This window comes from Equus przewalskii, chromosome 4 (genome assembly GCF_037783145.1).
Source record: "Equus przewalskii isolate Varuska chromosome 4, EquPr2, whole genome shotgun sequence".
Lineage (NCBI taxonomy): Eukaryota > Metazoa > Chordata > Mammalia > Perissodactyla > Equidae > Equus > Equus przewalskii.
In genome coordinates, this window is record NC_091834.1 from 19,814,523 (window position 1) to 19,827,162 (window position 12,640).

General features: G+C 32.7%; 1 protein-coding gene across 2 annotated transcripts in view; it reads right to left on the reverse strand.

The window, feature by feature from the left end:
• The window catches only part of ZPBP (zona pellucida binding protein), a 134,637-nt gene that overhangs the window by 43,550 nt on the left and 78,447 nt on the right, over positions 1–12,640 (reverse strand). The window contains exon 7 of one of the 2 annotated variants that reach the window (XM_070615573.1): positions 998–1,175. The exons of the other annotated variant lie outside the window; for it this stretch is intronic. Coding sequence (XP_070471674.1) covers positions 998–1,175 — 178 coding nt within the window. The remainder of the gene's footprint in view (positions 1–997; positions 1,176–12,640) is intronic. 2 annotated transcript variants of the gene reach the window in all.

Here is a 12,640-nt window from a genome sequence, read left to right on the forward strand (position 1 = left end):
AAGAAAGATATCAAAGGAGAAAACATTCACTGCTAACTTATCCTGCTCCTGAGAAAGTAAATAAACTTTCCTCACATAATAAACATGCCTGTCCCGATCTTTTTTGCTGAACATAAACTGGGTGTGTCTTTATTTTGAATAAGTCATTTTACAAAGTACCTCATATGTTTTATGTGCTTCTATACGGTATTCCATTCACACAAATAAATGTTAAGGTCATTTAGTATGTTAATTTTGTCTTGTGACTAGTGTTATATTTTATACTGCCTTCCAATTGGAGTGATATCCTTGTGTAATACAGACAAAAATAACTGTATATGATGGGAACCTGAAGGTCACATTATATTTAATGAGTTCTGTTCAAAAAAGTGAGCTCAATCGTACTTAATTAGGTAATTCTAAATCAAATATTTATTTACCACAGAATGGCAAAAAATGGAATTTAGCAAATCACTAGTTATTAAGTATACTGAGCAATAATAATAATCCCGTAAAAATCCTAAACAGCTTCTACAGAACTCTCGTCTATAATAACAATAAAGACGAATTCAAAGCCAGATAGCAGCTCAGATCCTTAAATGTTAGGATCAAAAGTCAGAAAAAAAAACTGGTAATAAAACAATTCATATTCTGATTTCAAAAGAAAAAAAGATACCTAATCTACACTTTATAAATGTAAACTCATCAATAATTGATTCTAAAAGAAATATAACTTGGCTCTTTTCAGGGTAAGAAACATTAAGTGACTTGTAACTATATTTGTGCTTCCTCCTACACAATTGCCTAACACTCCTAACCCCTCTTTGCTATAATAACAAGGCTGAAATTAGCCAGATTTTTTTTCATATCTTCAGATTCACATAGCCTTTTCAAATGCACTATTTCAAATAAAGAAATATCTAAAAGATAGTAATAACAAGTGACAGGCATTCACTTAGGCCTAACGAAAAGTGAATTTTCATAAAGACAAACTATTAAATCATAGCTCATTACATACCACAGCATTCAGGACATTTTGGATGTTTCAGGCTATTCATTCCATAGCCTGGAAAGCAGCGATTAATCCAAATCATTTGGAGAGTACCTTCAATATAGTATATTTCAGGCAATGGCTGTGCACTTCTGCCTAGAACTTCTACTTGTTGATTAAAAAATCTCTCTATGAGATTTTTAGCCTAAAATAGAAATGCAATAGGAGAAAATTATCACAAATAAATGTAATTTTAGAACAAATAAGCTTGCTTATGTATTTAGAAGGAGGGGAAAACAAATTCTTGAGGTCTTCATTTTTCTTGCATTCATAAAGGTATAAATAACACATTTGAAATTAAAAGATGTTACCAATAATCCTCAAATATTTCCACATGTACTTCCAAAACTAACACAAAGAAACCATTTGGATATATAACCAAATGGTTTTGTCCCTCTGGACTTTGAATAATATATGGATGGGCATATGAGCAAAATTAAGACAGCTCTTTGAAATTAAAGGTAATATAAGAAATGTGCTCTACCAATTAAATGGACTTAAAGAAATGGACTTTAAGAATCTTTAAAAAGTACACCGTGAGGCTTCTTCTTCACTCCTTCTACAAAGAAAATTTACGTTTAAAAAGAAGAGGAAATATAGTACATGTTAAAACTTCTAGCTCTATGTTCCAAAAAGTAAATTTATAAAATAATTAAGGCATCATTCTGATCTATGATTAATTACCATTTTGCTTGTAATAATTATTCTGGCTTGACTCCTAAAATTAACAAGAGGCTTATACTTTTCAGTGCCTGATAAGCTTAACCTGGTAAAGCGTAAGATGTGGTCATGAGTTCAAACCCTGAACAAGCCAGTTAGTTCTGCTCAATTCTATGATGCTATTTTGCACCTATACTCTAGTTGGGAGCATGAATGAATGGACTCATGCTGATATGTACATTAACTTATTGATTTATTCAAATATCTTGCAAATTATATCCCTTTCATGAAAATTTCTATAATTAATTATAATTGTTTTCAAAATACTGCATTAAACATAAATGTACAACTCATTCTATTACTCAATTATTAGCTTTTCACTATTTAAATGGTTTTCTTGTGCTTTTGATAAATTCTATTGAATTTTTTGCTATCGACTTGGTCAAACACATAAATTTTGGTTAATGAAGTGCTTAAGAAATAATTAGATACAAATCTGGCATCTAATTAATCATATTTAAATGCCAGACTACAATTACAAGTTTCAGGAGACATGATCACAATCACTCAGCTAACAGCCCACCAAAAAAAAAAAAAAATCAATGAAACTAGACCTGAGAAAACATGACAGGAACAAAAATGATTATATAACTCAGATTCCTATTTCCTATTTTCTCTACAAAAAGGAATGAGGATAAATCTCTTATTTGTTAAAAATGAAAATAAGGTAAGAAACTTTGAATCATTAACTGAATTTTTTTATATGTCGATGGTTGACATGGGGTTAATTATTTGTAGGAAACAAAGGGTGAATTTGAGGAATTCTCTGAGTTGGGTATGGATTACAGATCTTAAAGTAAAACATTTTGGACCAATTTGGATCATATAAGAACAAATTATAATTATAGAAAGTCTCTACAAGTTAATCATCTGGTTTAAGATCCAAAGAATTAGCATGACTGAATAAACATCAAACTGCCTAGTCCACACAACTCTTCCCTTCATCTTCCCCCTAAAACTTTATAGATTGATTAGATATATGGAAGGAATATGTTCTACAATGATCGGTCATTGATTACAGGATTGTAACAGGGAACCATTACAATTTCAACAATGAGCAGTCTGTAAAATATGTGAATTTTTCATGGAGAAGTTGAACAGCTTGTTCTAAATGCCACAATATTCTCCACTGACCATGCCAAGTTAGGCAGTGAATAAAGGTGATCGGAAAGGCTTTAACATGTGCTCTACATCAGTCCAGTATGCCTAGAAGTCAACAACTACTTAAAATTATAGGATTTCTAGGACAGGCAACAAATATCATACACTATACAAGATTAGAGTCTAATTAGAACTCTAATATCCACTAGACGAGAATTAATATCTACTAGGTGTTACAGATAGTACACTTATAAGATAGAGTCCTTTGGGAACCTTTCATTAACACCTATATTTTGGAATCTCTGTGGAAAATGACTATAGTCATCAAATGGGGCAGGAATTAAGAAACAAAAATAGGAGATTGAGGCTTAAACATGTCTTGGACAAGAATTGTGACTCTGTGTAGAAAAGACATGATCTTGGTGTTCAGGGAGCAAATGAGAAGTATAGTATTCAGGTCTTTAGGAGAATGTCCCAAAGGAGAACTGCAGAAAATGACTAAACAAAAACACAAAGTTGCCCCTCTCATGGTAGGAACATAACATTGATAATGTACACTTATACCAGTAAATTAGGTACAGAAATACCAGATAAAGTTGAGTTTCAAAGTGGAGAAAAAGGGAAGAGGAAGAAAGAAACAGGTTACATAATCATTTGAATTCTATGAAAGTTGGAATCTATTCCCAAGAAGGACAATGAATCCTAGAACTTTAGAATAGAAAAAATTTACTTTGTAATGTGGAGACTACTTCAATCCCGAAGCAAAATATAAAATACAATCTTTACTCAGTAACATTACTGAAGTGATAGTTGTTCCACAAGAACTGAAACTTGCACTTGAAAACTAGGCTCTTTAAAAGAAAGATTAAAGACAAATTACATTTCATGTTTTGAAATTATTAGTGATTTAAACTATGACATTAAGCTTTTTAAAGCACTGTATTTCTAATCGAAAAAAAAAAAACAAGTAGATAAGATGGAGAGTGGGAGGACAGAAATGACAGTTAAAAATATAGGAAAAGATTTCCATTGCCAAACATATGGTATACTAGATATCCTGAAAAATCCCCCTGCTAAACATCGCCTGATTAAACATAACAGAACAAGATCTTGTGGAGCAATATTTCAACGAGAGAGAAAGAGAAAAGAACAAAGGAAGAGAGCGGTACTCATTAAAAAGGAGGAGAAAACTACAAACCTAATAGTAGCTGAGCCCCTAATTCATTTCACGCCAATCTGAGTATTCTAGCGTGCTATAATTTACCACTAGCCTAAAGAGATAAGAAAAAAATTCTTAAACCTGTTAAAAAAAAAGGAAAAAAAGAAAAGAAAACGCAAACTATAAGCAAAACATTGGACCAGGAAAAGTATTTTGATCACAAAAGGGAAAAATCAATAAGGCTCTCTATCAGAGCTGGGGTAGGGAGAGGAGGTAAAGCAGAGGGATGAATTGGAGGAATGGGGGAAAGGAAAAACTCCTCTGTGAATTCCCACACAATGGTTCACTTTCAAGTGGGTTAGGGTCTTTATCGTATTTTCTGTGTGGTACAAATATCCTAAGCCAGAAAGTAAAATAAAATTTGGCTTTGCTTAAGAACAACCCTGGAGCATTAAGCAAAAGCAAGTGTAGAAACTCTACAGAAACACAATCATAACATAGGCCAAAGGGGCTTTTCTACCAATAATGGCCTGATAAACGTGACTTCATCAACCAGAATTATGAAGTATAGGATGAAATGAGAACAACCAAAGAGACAAAAACCTACCAAATTAGACCATTAAGAAATGCAGATAATGGAATTTCAGTTACCTAAAATAGAAACATAATATAAAGTAACCTTAGAACACATGAAAACATGAAAATGGTATGGAAACACGTGAAAGAAAATTCATACCATAAAAAAGGAGAAAATATATTTGAAAAATAACCTATTTAAAGCATAAATACTGAAGGGAGTGAAAAGTAGAGTGAAATTAAAAACTCAATAGACAGACTGAACATCAGATTAGGCCCCACCAGAACCGGAATAATGAAACACAATAAATATCTGAAGAAATTACTCAGAATACAGAAAAGAGAAAAGAAAAAAAAAAGTAATATAGGATAAGAGAGATGAAGAAATTAATGGATAAAAACATGCTAAATAGGAGTTGCAGAGAAGCAAATGGGGTAAAAGGTAATTTCCAAAGGAATCCTGGCAGAAAAATTTCCAAAACTGATGAGAGCAATGAATCCTCAGATTCTGGAGGAATGATAAATTCTGAAAGAAGAAAAATGACTGAGAAGGAAGGACTGAGATGCAAGAAGAAAAGCTAAACAAAGAAATTAATAAAATTAGAGATAGATCTAAACAGACATTGACATTCTGAAACAATCTTATTAATAAGTAGAAAAGTTTCTAAAAAAGAATTAAAATACTGGAAAACAAAACCATAAAGATAAAAGCACATCATAAAAGTTAAAGGTCTTTAATGCCCTTATACTTTTCTGGAAGATACAATAAACTAAAATAACTTTTGGTTCTGCTATCAAAAATGTATGTTAAAATTTGAAGCAAGTTCACAAAAAGAGTAAAAGATGAATGTATACTATCCATATAACAGGAAAAAATAAGTTAAAAAAGTTAAATCAATCCACAAAAAATAAGGAAGGAACAAGATCTGAAGAATAGAAAACCAGGGCAAGTGATACATAATGGAAGGAGAAAAACCAATCCACATAAAGCAGTAATATGATTTAAAAATAATAAAGCAATGAACAAGGCAGAGCTACAAAAAAGAATCATTTTTAAAAAGATACAATCAATCAAAAAAAAAGCAGAATAAAAGGAAAAAATACAAAGAATACATGGGACAAATAGAAAACAATAGAAAGATGGTGAATTTAAATCCAAACATATTGATAATTAAATGTAATTGGTCTAAATAGTCCCACTAAAAGGCACAGATTGTTAACTAGATTTAAAAGATTGTTCACTGGATTGTTAACTACGTCCAAAAAGAATGCTGTCAGCAAAATGGCAAAATATGCAGTCCCGGTCTTCACCCTATACAGAAACACTGATTTGACAACCATTCATGGAGAAAAAACATTCTAAGAACTCTGGAGTATAGTAGAAATATTCCAGAATTTTCAAGGACCAAAAAAATCCAAGATACGACATATTGAAAGTGGTAGGAAGGACAGTTTCACTTTAACGACATCACTGCTACCCCTGGCCAGTAAAACTCAGAACCTAGAGAAACTCCTCCAGCCCACAACTTCTCCCACAGGAAAGAGTATGCAAATGAAGGTCTGGTTTCCCCAGCCTTTGGGTCAATGCCTGAGAGGCCTGCTTCTGGAGGCCTGCTTCTCTCCTGCTGCACCAACAAGTCTGAGGAAATCAGCAGGACTGGATCATCTAAGGAAAATTAAGAACAATCAAAAGGGGTGGGGACTCATGGCAACCAGTATGTATGCCCCTAAAGCTGGGGCTCCATGCATCCCCATAGATGACACACAGATCTAAGCAACCAGTGTGGAATTCAGCAACCAGTTTAACTGTGCAGAATTTGGAGAAGGTGCACAACACTGAGACTGCTCCTTTGGGAGAGAGGGAGAGAAGTAGAGCCTGCAATCAAAGCTCTGGCATTTCAGGGCACTGTCATAGGGAAAATAAGTGGGTTGCTCTTAGCACCTGACATGGCCTTCAGCACCTGACATGACTCTGTAGGACTGAGAGAAGAAATACAATTCTAAAACATTGCCCCAGGAGGGGATGGGAGGAGTTGAGTGGGTTCATCCATAGAAAAGGTTTCGGACTAGAATCTCTAGTCTGATAAAGGCCATTCCCTCCTTTGGCCAGACCATAAAGGCTGGAAGAGGTGACTACTTTTTCAAATGTGCAGACACCAAGATAAGGCCACTAGGATTACAAAGAATCAGGAAAACATAACACCATAGAGGAACAAAGAAAACTGCAATAACTGACTACAAAGATAAAAAAGATCTATAAATTGTCTAACAAAGAATTAAAAATATTCTTAAAGAAGCTCAGTAAGATAGAAGAAAACCGAGAGAAAAATAAACAAAATCAGTAAAACAATACACAAACAAAAGAAGTTCAGCAAAGAGAAAGAAACCACAAAAAGGAGCCAAACAAACTTTAGTATGATGCATAGAATGACAGAACTAAAAAAATCAATAGACAGCCTCAAAGGCATACTCAATCAAGCAGAAAAAAGAAAGTGAACTCAAAGATTATTTGAAACTATCTATTCAGAGAAGTAAAAAGAAAAAAGGAATGAAGAAAGCCTACAGGGCTTATTTGACATCATCAACTAAAACAATACATGCAGTATGAAAGTTCCATTAGTATAAGATAAAGAGAAAGGAAAAGAAAGCTTATTTAAAAAAATAATGCCAAAGAATTTCCTAAATCTGGGGAGGGAAATGGACATCTAGATTCATGAAGCTTAAAGAATCTCAAATTGGTTGTACTAAAAAAGACCGCACCAAGAAACATTATGATTAAACTGTTAAAATTCACAAACACAGAATTATGAAAGCAGCTAGAGAAAAGCTATTCATCAAATAAAAGGTACCCCTCATAATATTATCAGTTGATTTCTCAGCAAAAACCTGTTTCCCAGGAAAGCATGTAGTGGTACATTCAAAGTGGAGGAAGAAAAAAACTACCAACCAAGCATACTTATAACTGTTAAAACTGTCCTTTAAAAATGAAGGAGAGATCAAGACTTTCCTAGACAAACAAAAACTGAAGGACTTGAACACCACAAGAATTCCAAGCATCTCCATGCTCTGCCCTAGTGAGTGAACTGTCTTACAAGAAGTGCTAAAGAGAGTTCATCAAGATGAAATAAAAGGACACTAAGTAACAACATAAAAAAATGAAAGTATAAATTCACAGTAAATACAGAATAATGTAATAATATAAGGGTGACATAAATCACTTTTAAGCTAGTATTAAAGTTAAAGACAAAATTATTAACAATAACTATAAGTACAAAAATATGTAAAAGGATACACAATATAAAAGATATAAATTTTGACATTAATAACATATAGTGCCGGGGGGTGAAAAAATGTAGATTTTTTTTATACGCACTTACTTTATCAGCTTAAAATAGACTTTGTATAACTACAACATTTATATATAAGCTTCATGAAACCCACAAAGAAAAATCTCTAAAGAGAAAGGAATCAAAGAATATCAATATAAAAAATCATTAAATAACAAAGGAAGACAGCAACAGAGAATGAGAGGAACAAAAGAACTACAAAATAGGCAGGAAATAACAGGATGACAATGATAAGCACTTACCTATCAAGAATTGCTTTAAATGTAAACAGATTAAACTCCTCAATTAAAAAACATATAGTGGATTAATACCATAATCCAAAAAAATAAACAATAAGATCCAACTATATGCTGTCAGCAAGAGATTCACCTTAGATTTGAGGGCACAAATAGGCTGAAAGTGAAGGACTGCAAAAGACATCACGTGCAGATGATAATCAAAGAAAGCAAGGATGGCTATACATACATCTGAAAAGTCGTCTTGAAATAACAAAAAAGTTTAACAAATAATAAAGAGCATTATATAAAGATTAAAGAGTCAATACAACAGTCAGATATAATGCTTATAAATGCATATGCATCCAATATTAGAGTGCATAAACATATAAAGCAAATATTGACAGACCTGAAGGGAGAAATGGACATCAGTACAATAATAGTAGGAGACTTCAATACTCCAAATTTAATAATGGCTAGAATATGCAGACAGAAAAACAATAAGGAACCATCAGACTTTAATAACACTATAGACCAAATGGACTTAACAGATACACACAAAGTTTTATGGAACAGCAGAAGAATATGCATTCCTTTCAAGGGGATACAACCATTATCCAGGATAGATCACATAGTAAGTCAGTAAACACATCTTCACAAATGTAAAAATATTAAAATCATACCAAGTATGTCTTTTTGTTTGTTTTGCTGAGGAAGATTCCCCTTGAGCTAACATCTGTTGCCAAACTCCCACTTTTTTTGCTTGAGGAAGATTAGCCATGGGCTAACATCTATGCCAATCTTCCTCAACTTTATATGTGGATCAACACCGCAGCATGGCAGAAGAGTGGCATAGGTCCATACTGGGAATCCAAACCCACAAACCTGGGCCACCAAAGCAGAGAGCGCCAAAGTCAACCCCTACACCATGGGGGTGGCCCTCCACATATGTCTTAAAACCATAATGAAATAAACCTAGAAATCAATAACAGAAGGAAAATGGGAGAATTCACACATATGTGGAATTTAAACAACACATTCTGGAATCATTGAATCAAAGAAGGGAAATACAAAAGTATCATGAGACAAATGTAAATGAAAACACAAAAAACAAAATTTATGAAATGCAGCAAAAGCAGTACTAAGTGGTAAATCTACAACTATAAAAGCCTACATTAGAAAGAAGAAAAATATCAAACATCCAGCACCAGGCCAGTGGCATAGTGGTTAAGTTCGTGTGCTGCACTTCAGGAGCCAGGGATTCACTGGTTCAGATCCCAGGACCAGACCTACACACTGCTTATCAAGCCATGATGTCGCAGGCATCCCACATAAAAAGTAGAGGAAGATGGGGACAGATGTTAGCTCAGGGCCAATCTTCCTCAGCAAAAACAGGAGGATTGGAGGCTGATGTTAGCTCAGAGCTAATCTTACTCAAAAGGAAAAAAACAAATAACCTAACTTTACACCTCAAAGAACTACAAGAAGAAAAACAAGCTAAGCCCAAAGTTAAGAGAAGAAAAAAAAAATAAAGACTAGGGTAGAAATAAATAAAATAGAAAAAAAAATAGAACAATAATGAAACCAAGAGCTGTTTTTGGAAAATATGAAGTAAACTACAAACCATTAGAAAAACTAACAAATAAAAGAAGGGGAGTCTTAAATAAATATAAATGAAAGAGAAGATAATACAACTGAAAACGAAAAAGAAAAGTCTGTAAAGAATTATTACGAAAAATTATTCACCAACAAATTTGATAAGCTGGAAGATAATGTAAATTCCTGTAAATATACAGATTATAGAAACTGAATCAAGAAAAAATAGAAAGCTTGAACAGACTAAAAGTAAATAAAAAGACTGAATCAGTAATAAAATACCTCCTAGTAAAGAAAATTCCAAGACCAAATGGCCACAAAGATGAATCTTACCAAATATTTAAAGAAGAATTAATACCAACATTTCTTAAATTCACTGAAATAACAGAAGAGAAATTATTTGAAACTAATTCTAAGAGGCCAGCATCACTCTGATACGAAAGCCAGATAAAGACAACAAAAGAAAATAAAATCACAATATCCCTGCTTAACACACATACAAAAAGCCTCAACAAAATTCTAGCAAACCAAATTCAACAACACAATAAAAGTATCATACACCATGACCAGGTGGGATTTATCCCTGGGATGGAAGGATGTTTCAACATACACAAATCAATCGATGTGATATACCACATTAGCCGAATGAAAGATAAAAATCACCTGATTATCTCAATAGATGCAGAGAAGAATAATTCAACATCTGTTCATGACAAAAAGTCTCAAGAAAACAGGTATATTCAGAACTTACCTAAACACAGTTATGGTCATAGATGAGAAGTCCAAAGCTAACATCATACTCAATCGTTAACAACTGAAAGCTTTTTGTCTGAGACTTGGAAAAAGCAAGGATGCCCCACTTTTATCACCTCAATTCAATATAGTATTGGAATTACTAGGCAGGGCAATTAGACAAGAAAAATAAAAAATAAAAATCATCGAATTTGAAAGGAAGAAGTAAAATCGTCTGTTTTCAGATGACATGTTCTTATTAATAGAAAACCCTAATGGTTCTACAAAAAGTTTTTGAATAAGCACATTCAGTAAAATTGCATGATAGAAAATCAACATATAAAAATCAGTAGTGTTTCTATACACTAACAACACATTATTTGAAAAATAAAATTAAAGAAAAAATCTCATTTATTTTAGGACCAAGAATAAAATAATAAAATATTTTGGAGTAAAACAAACCAGGAAGACGAAAAACTTGTGCACCGAAAACTATAAAACATTGATAAAAGAAATTTTAAAAGACATAATTAAATGGAAGGACATCCTATGTTCAGACGGAAGAATTAATATTGTTAAAAATGTCCAGATTACCTAAAGGGATCTAGACAGCCAATGCAGTCTCTATCAAAATCCCAATGTCCTTTTTTCCAGAAATAGAAAAAAAATCCTAAAATTCATCTGGATCTATGAAATATCTCAAATAGCCAAAGCAATTCTGAGCAAGAATAATAAAGCTGGAGGCATCACACTTCCTGATTTCAAATTACATTACAAAGATATAATAATTAAAACAATATGGTACTTACATAAAAACAGACATATTGACCAATGGAAGACAATAGAATATCCAGGTATAACCCCACACATATACAGTCAACTGATCTTACAATTGTGCCAAGAACACACAATGAGGAAACAACAGTCTCTTCAATAAATGGTGCAGGGCAAACCAATTTCCCACATGCAGACATATTAAATCTCACTTTATCTTATACCTTATGCAAAAATAGTCTTGAAATAAATTAAAATTTAAATATAAGGCATGAATCCATAAAAAATCCAGAAGAAAGCATAGAGAAACAGCTTTTTGACATTGATCTTGGCAATGATTTCTTCGCTATGTTAACAAAAAGACAGGAAACAAAAGGAAAAACACTCAAGTGGGATTATATTAATTTAAAAAGCTTCGGTACACAAAGGGAACAACAAAACAAAAAGGCAATCTACAGAATGGGAGAATATTTGTAAACTACATATCAGACAAAGAGTTAATTTCCAAAATATATAAGGAAGACATACATCTCAAAAGCAAAAAACAAATCAAATAATTTGATTTGAAAAATGGGTAAAGGAACTGAATATATATTTCCTCTCCAAAGAAGTACAAGTGGCCAACAGGTATATGAAAAGGTTCCCAATATCACTACTCAACAGGGAAATACAATCAAAATCACAATGTAATATCACCTCACACCTATTAGGATAACTATTATAAAAACAAACAAGATAAAAAGTGTTGATAAGGATATGGAGAAAAGGGAATCCTTATACACCACTGGTGAAAATGTAAATTGATGCAGCCACTATGGAAAACAGCATGGAAGTTCCTCAGAAAATTCAAAATAAAACTAACAGGGAGGATGGCCCACTGGTGTAGGAGTTTGCGAGCTCTGCTTTGGTACCAAAAGCAGCACTTAGAAGAAAATGTATATCATTGAATGCATATATTAAAAAAAAAAAAAGATCTAAAGTCAATCTAAGTTAGCACTTTAGGAACCTAGAAATAGACAAAAAAAATTAAATCCAAAGTAAGCAGAATAAAAGAAATAAGAATTTAACTAAATAAGAAATCAGTGACATTCAAAACAGGAAATCAATTGAGAAAATTAATGAAACCAAAACTGGTTATATGAAAAGATCAATAAAAACAAAAAGCCTCTAGCTAGGCTAACTAGGAAGGAAAGAGAGGATAATAATTACTAAATATTAGAAAGGAAATAGGAGCTATCACTACACATTCTGTGGACATTAAAAAGATATTAAAGAAATACTATTAAAAACTCTAGGCCCACAAATTTGATAACCCACATTAAACAGACCAATTCCTTGAAAGACACAATTTGCCAAAACTCACAAAAGAAGAAAAAGATTATCTGAATAG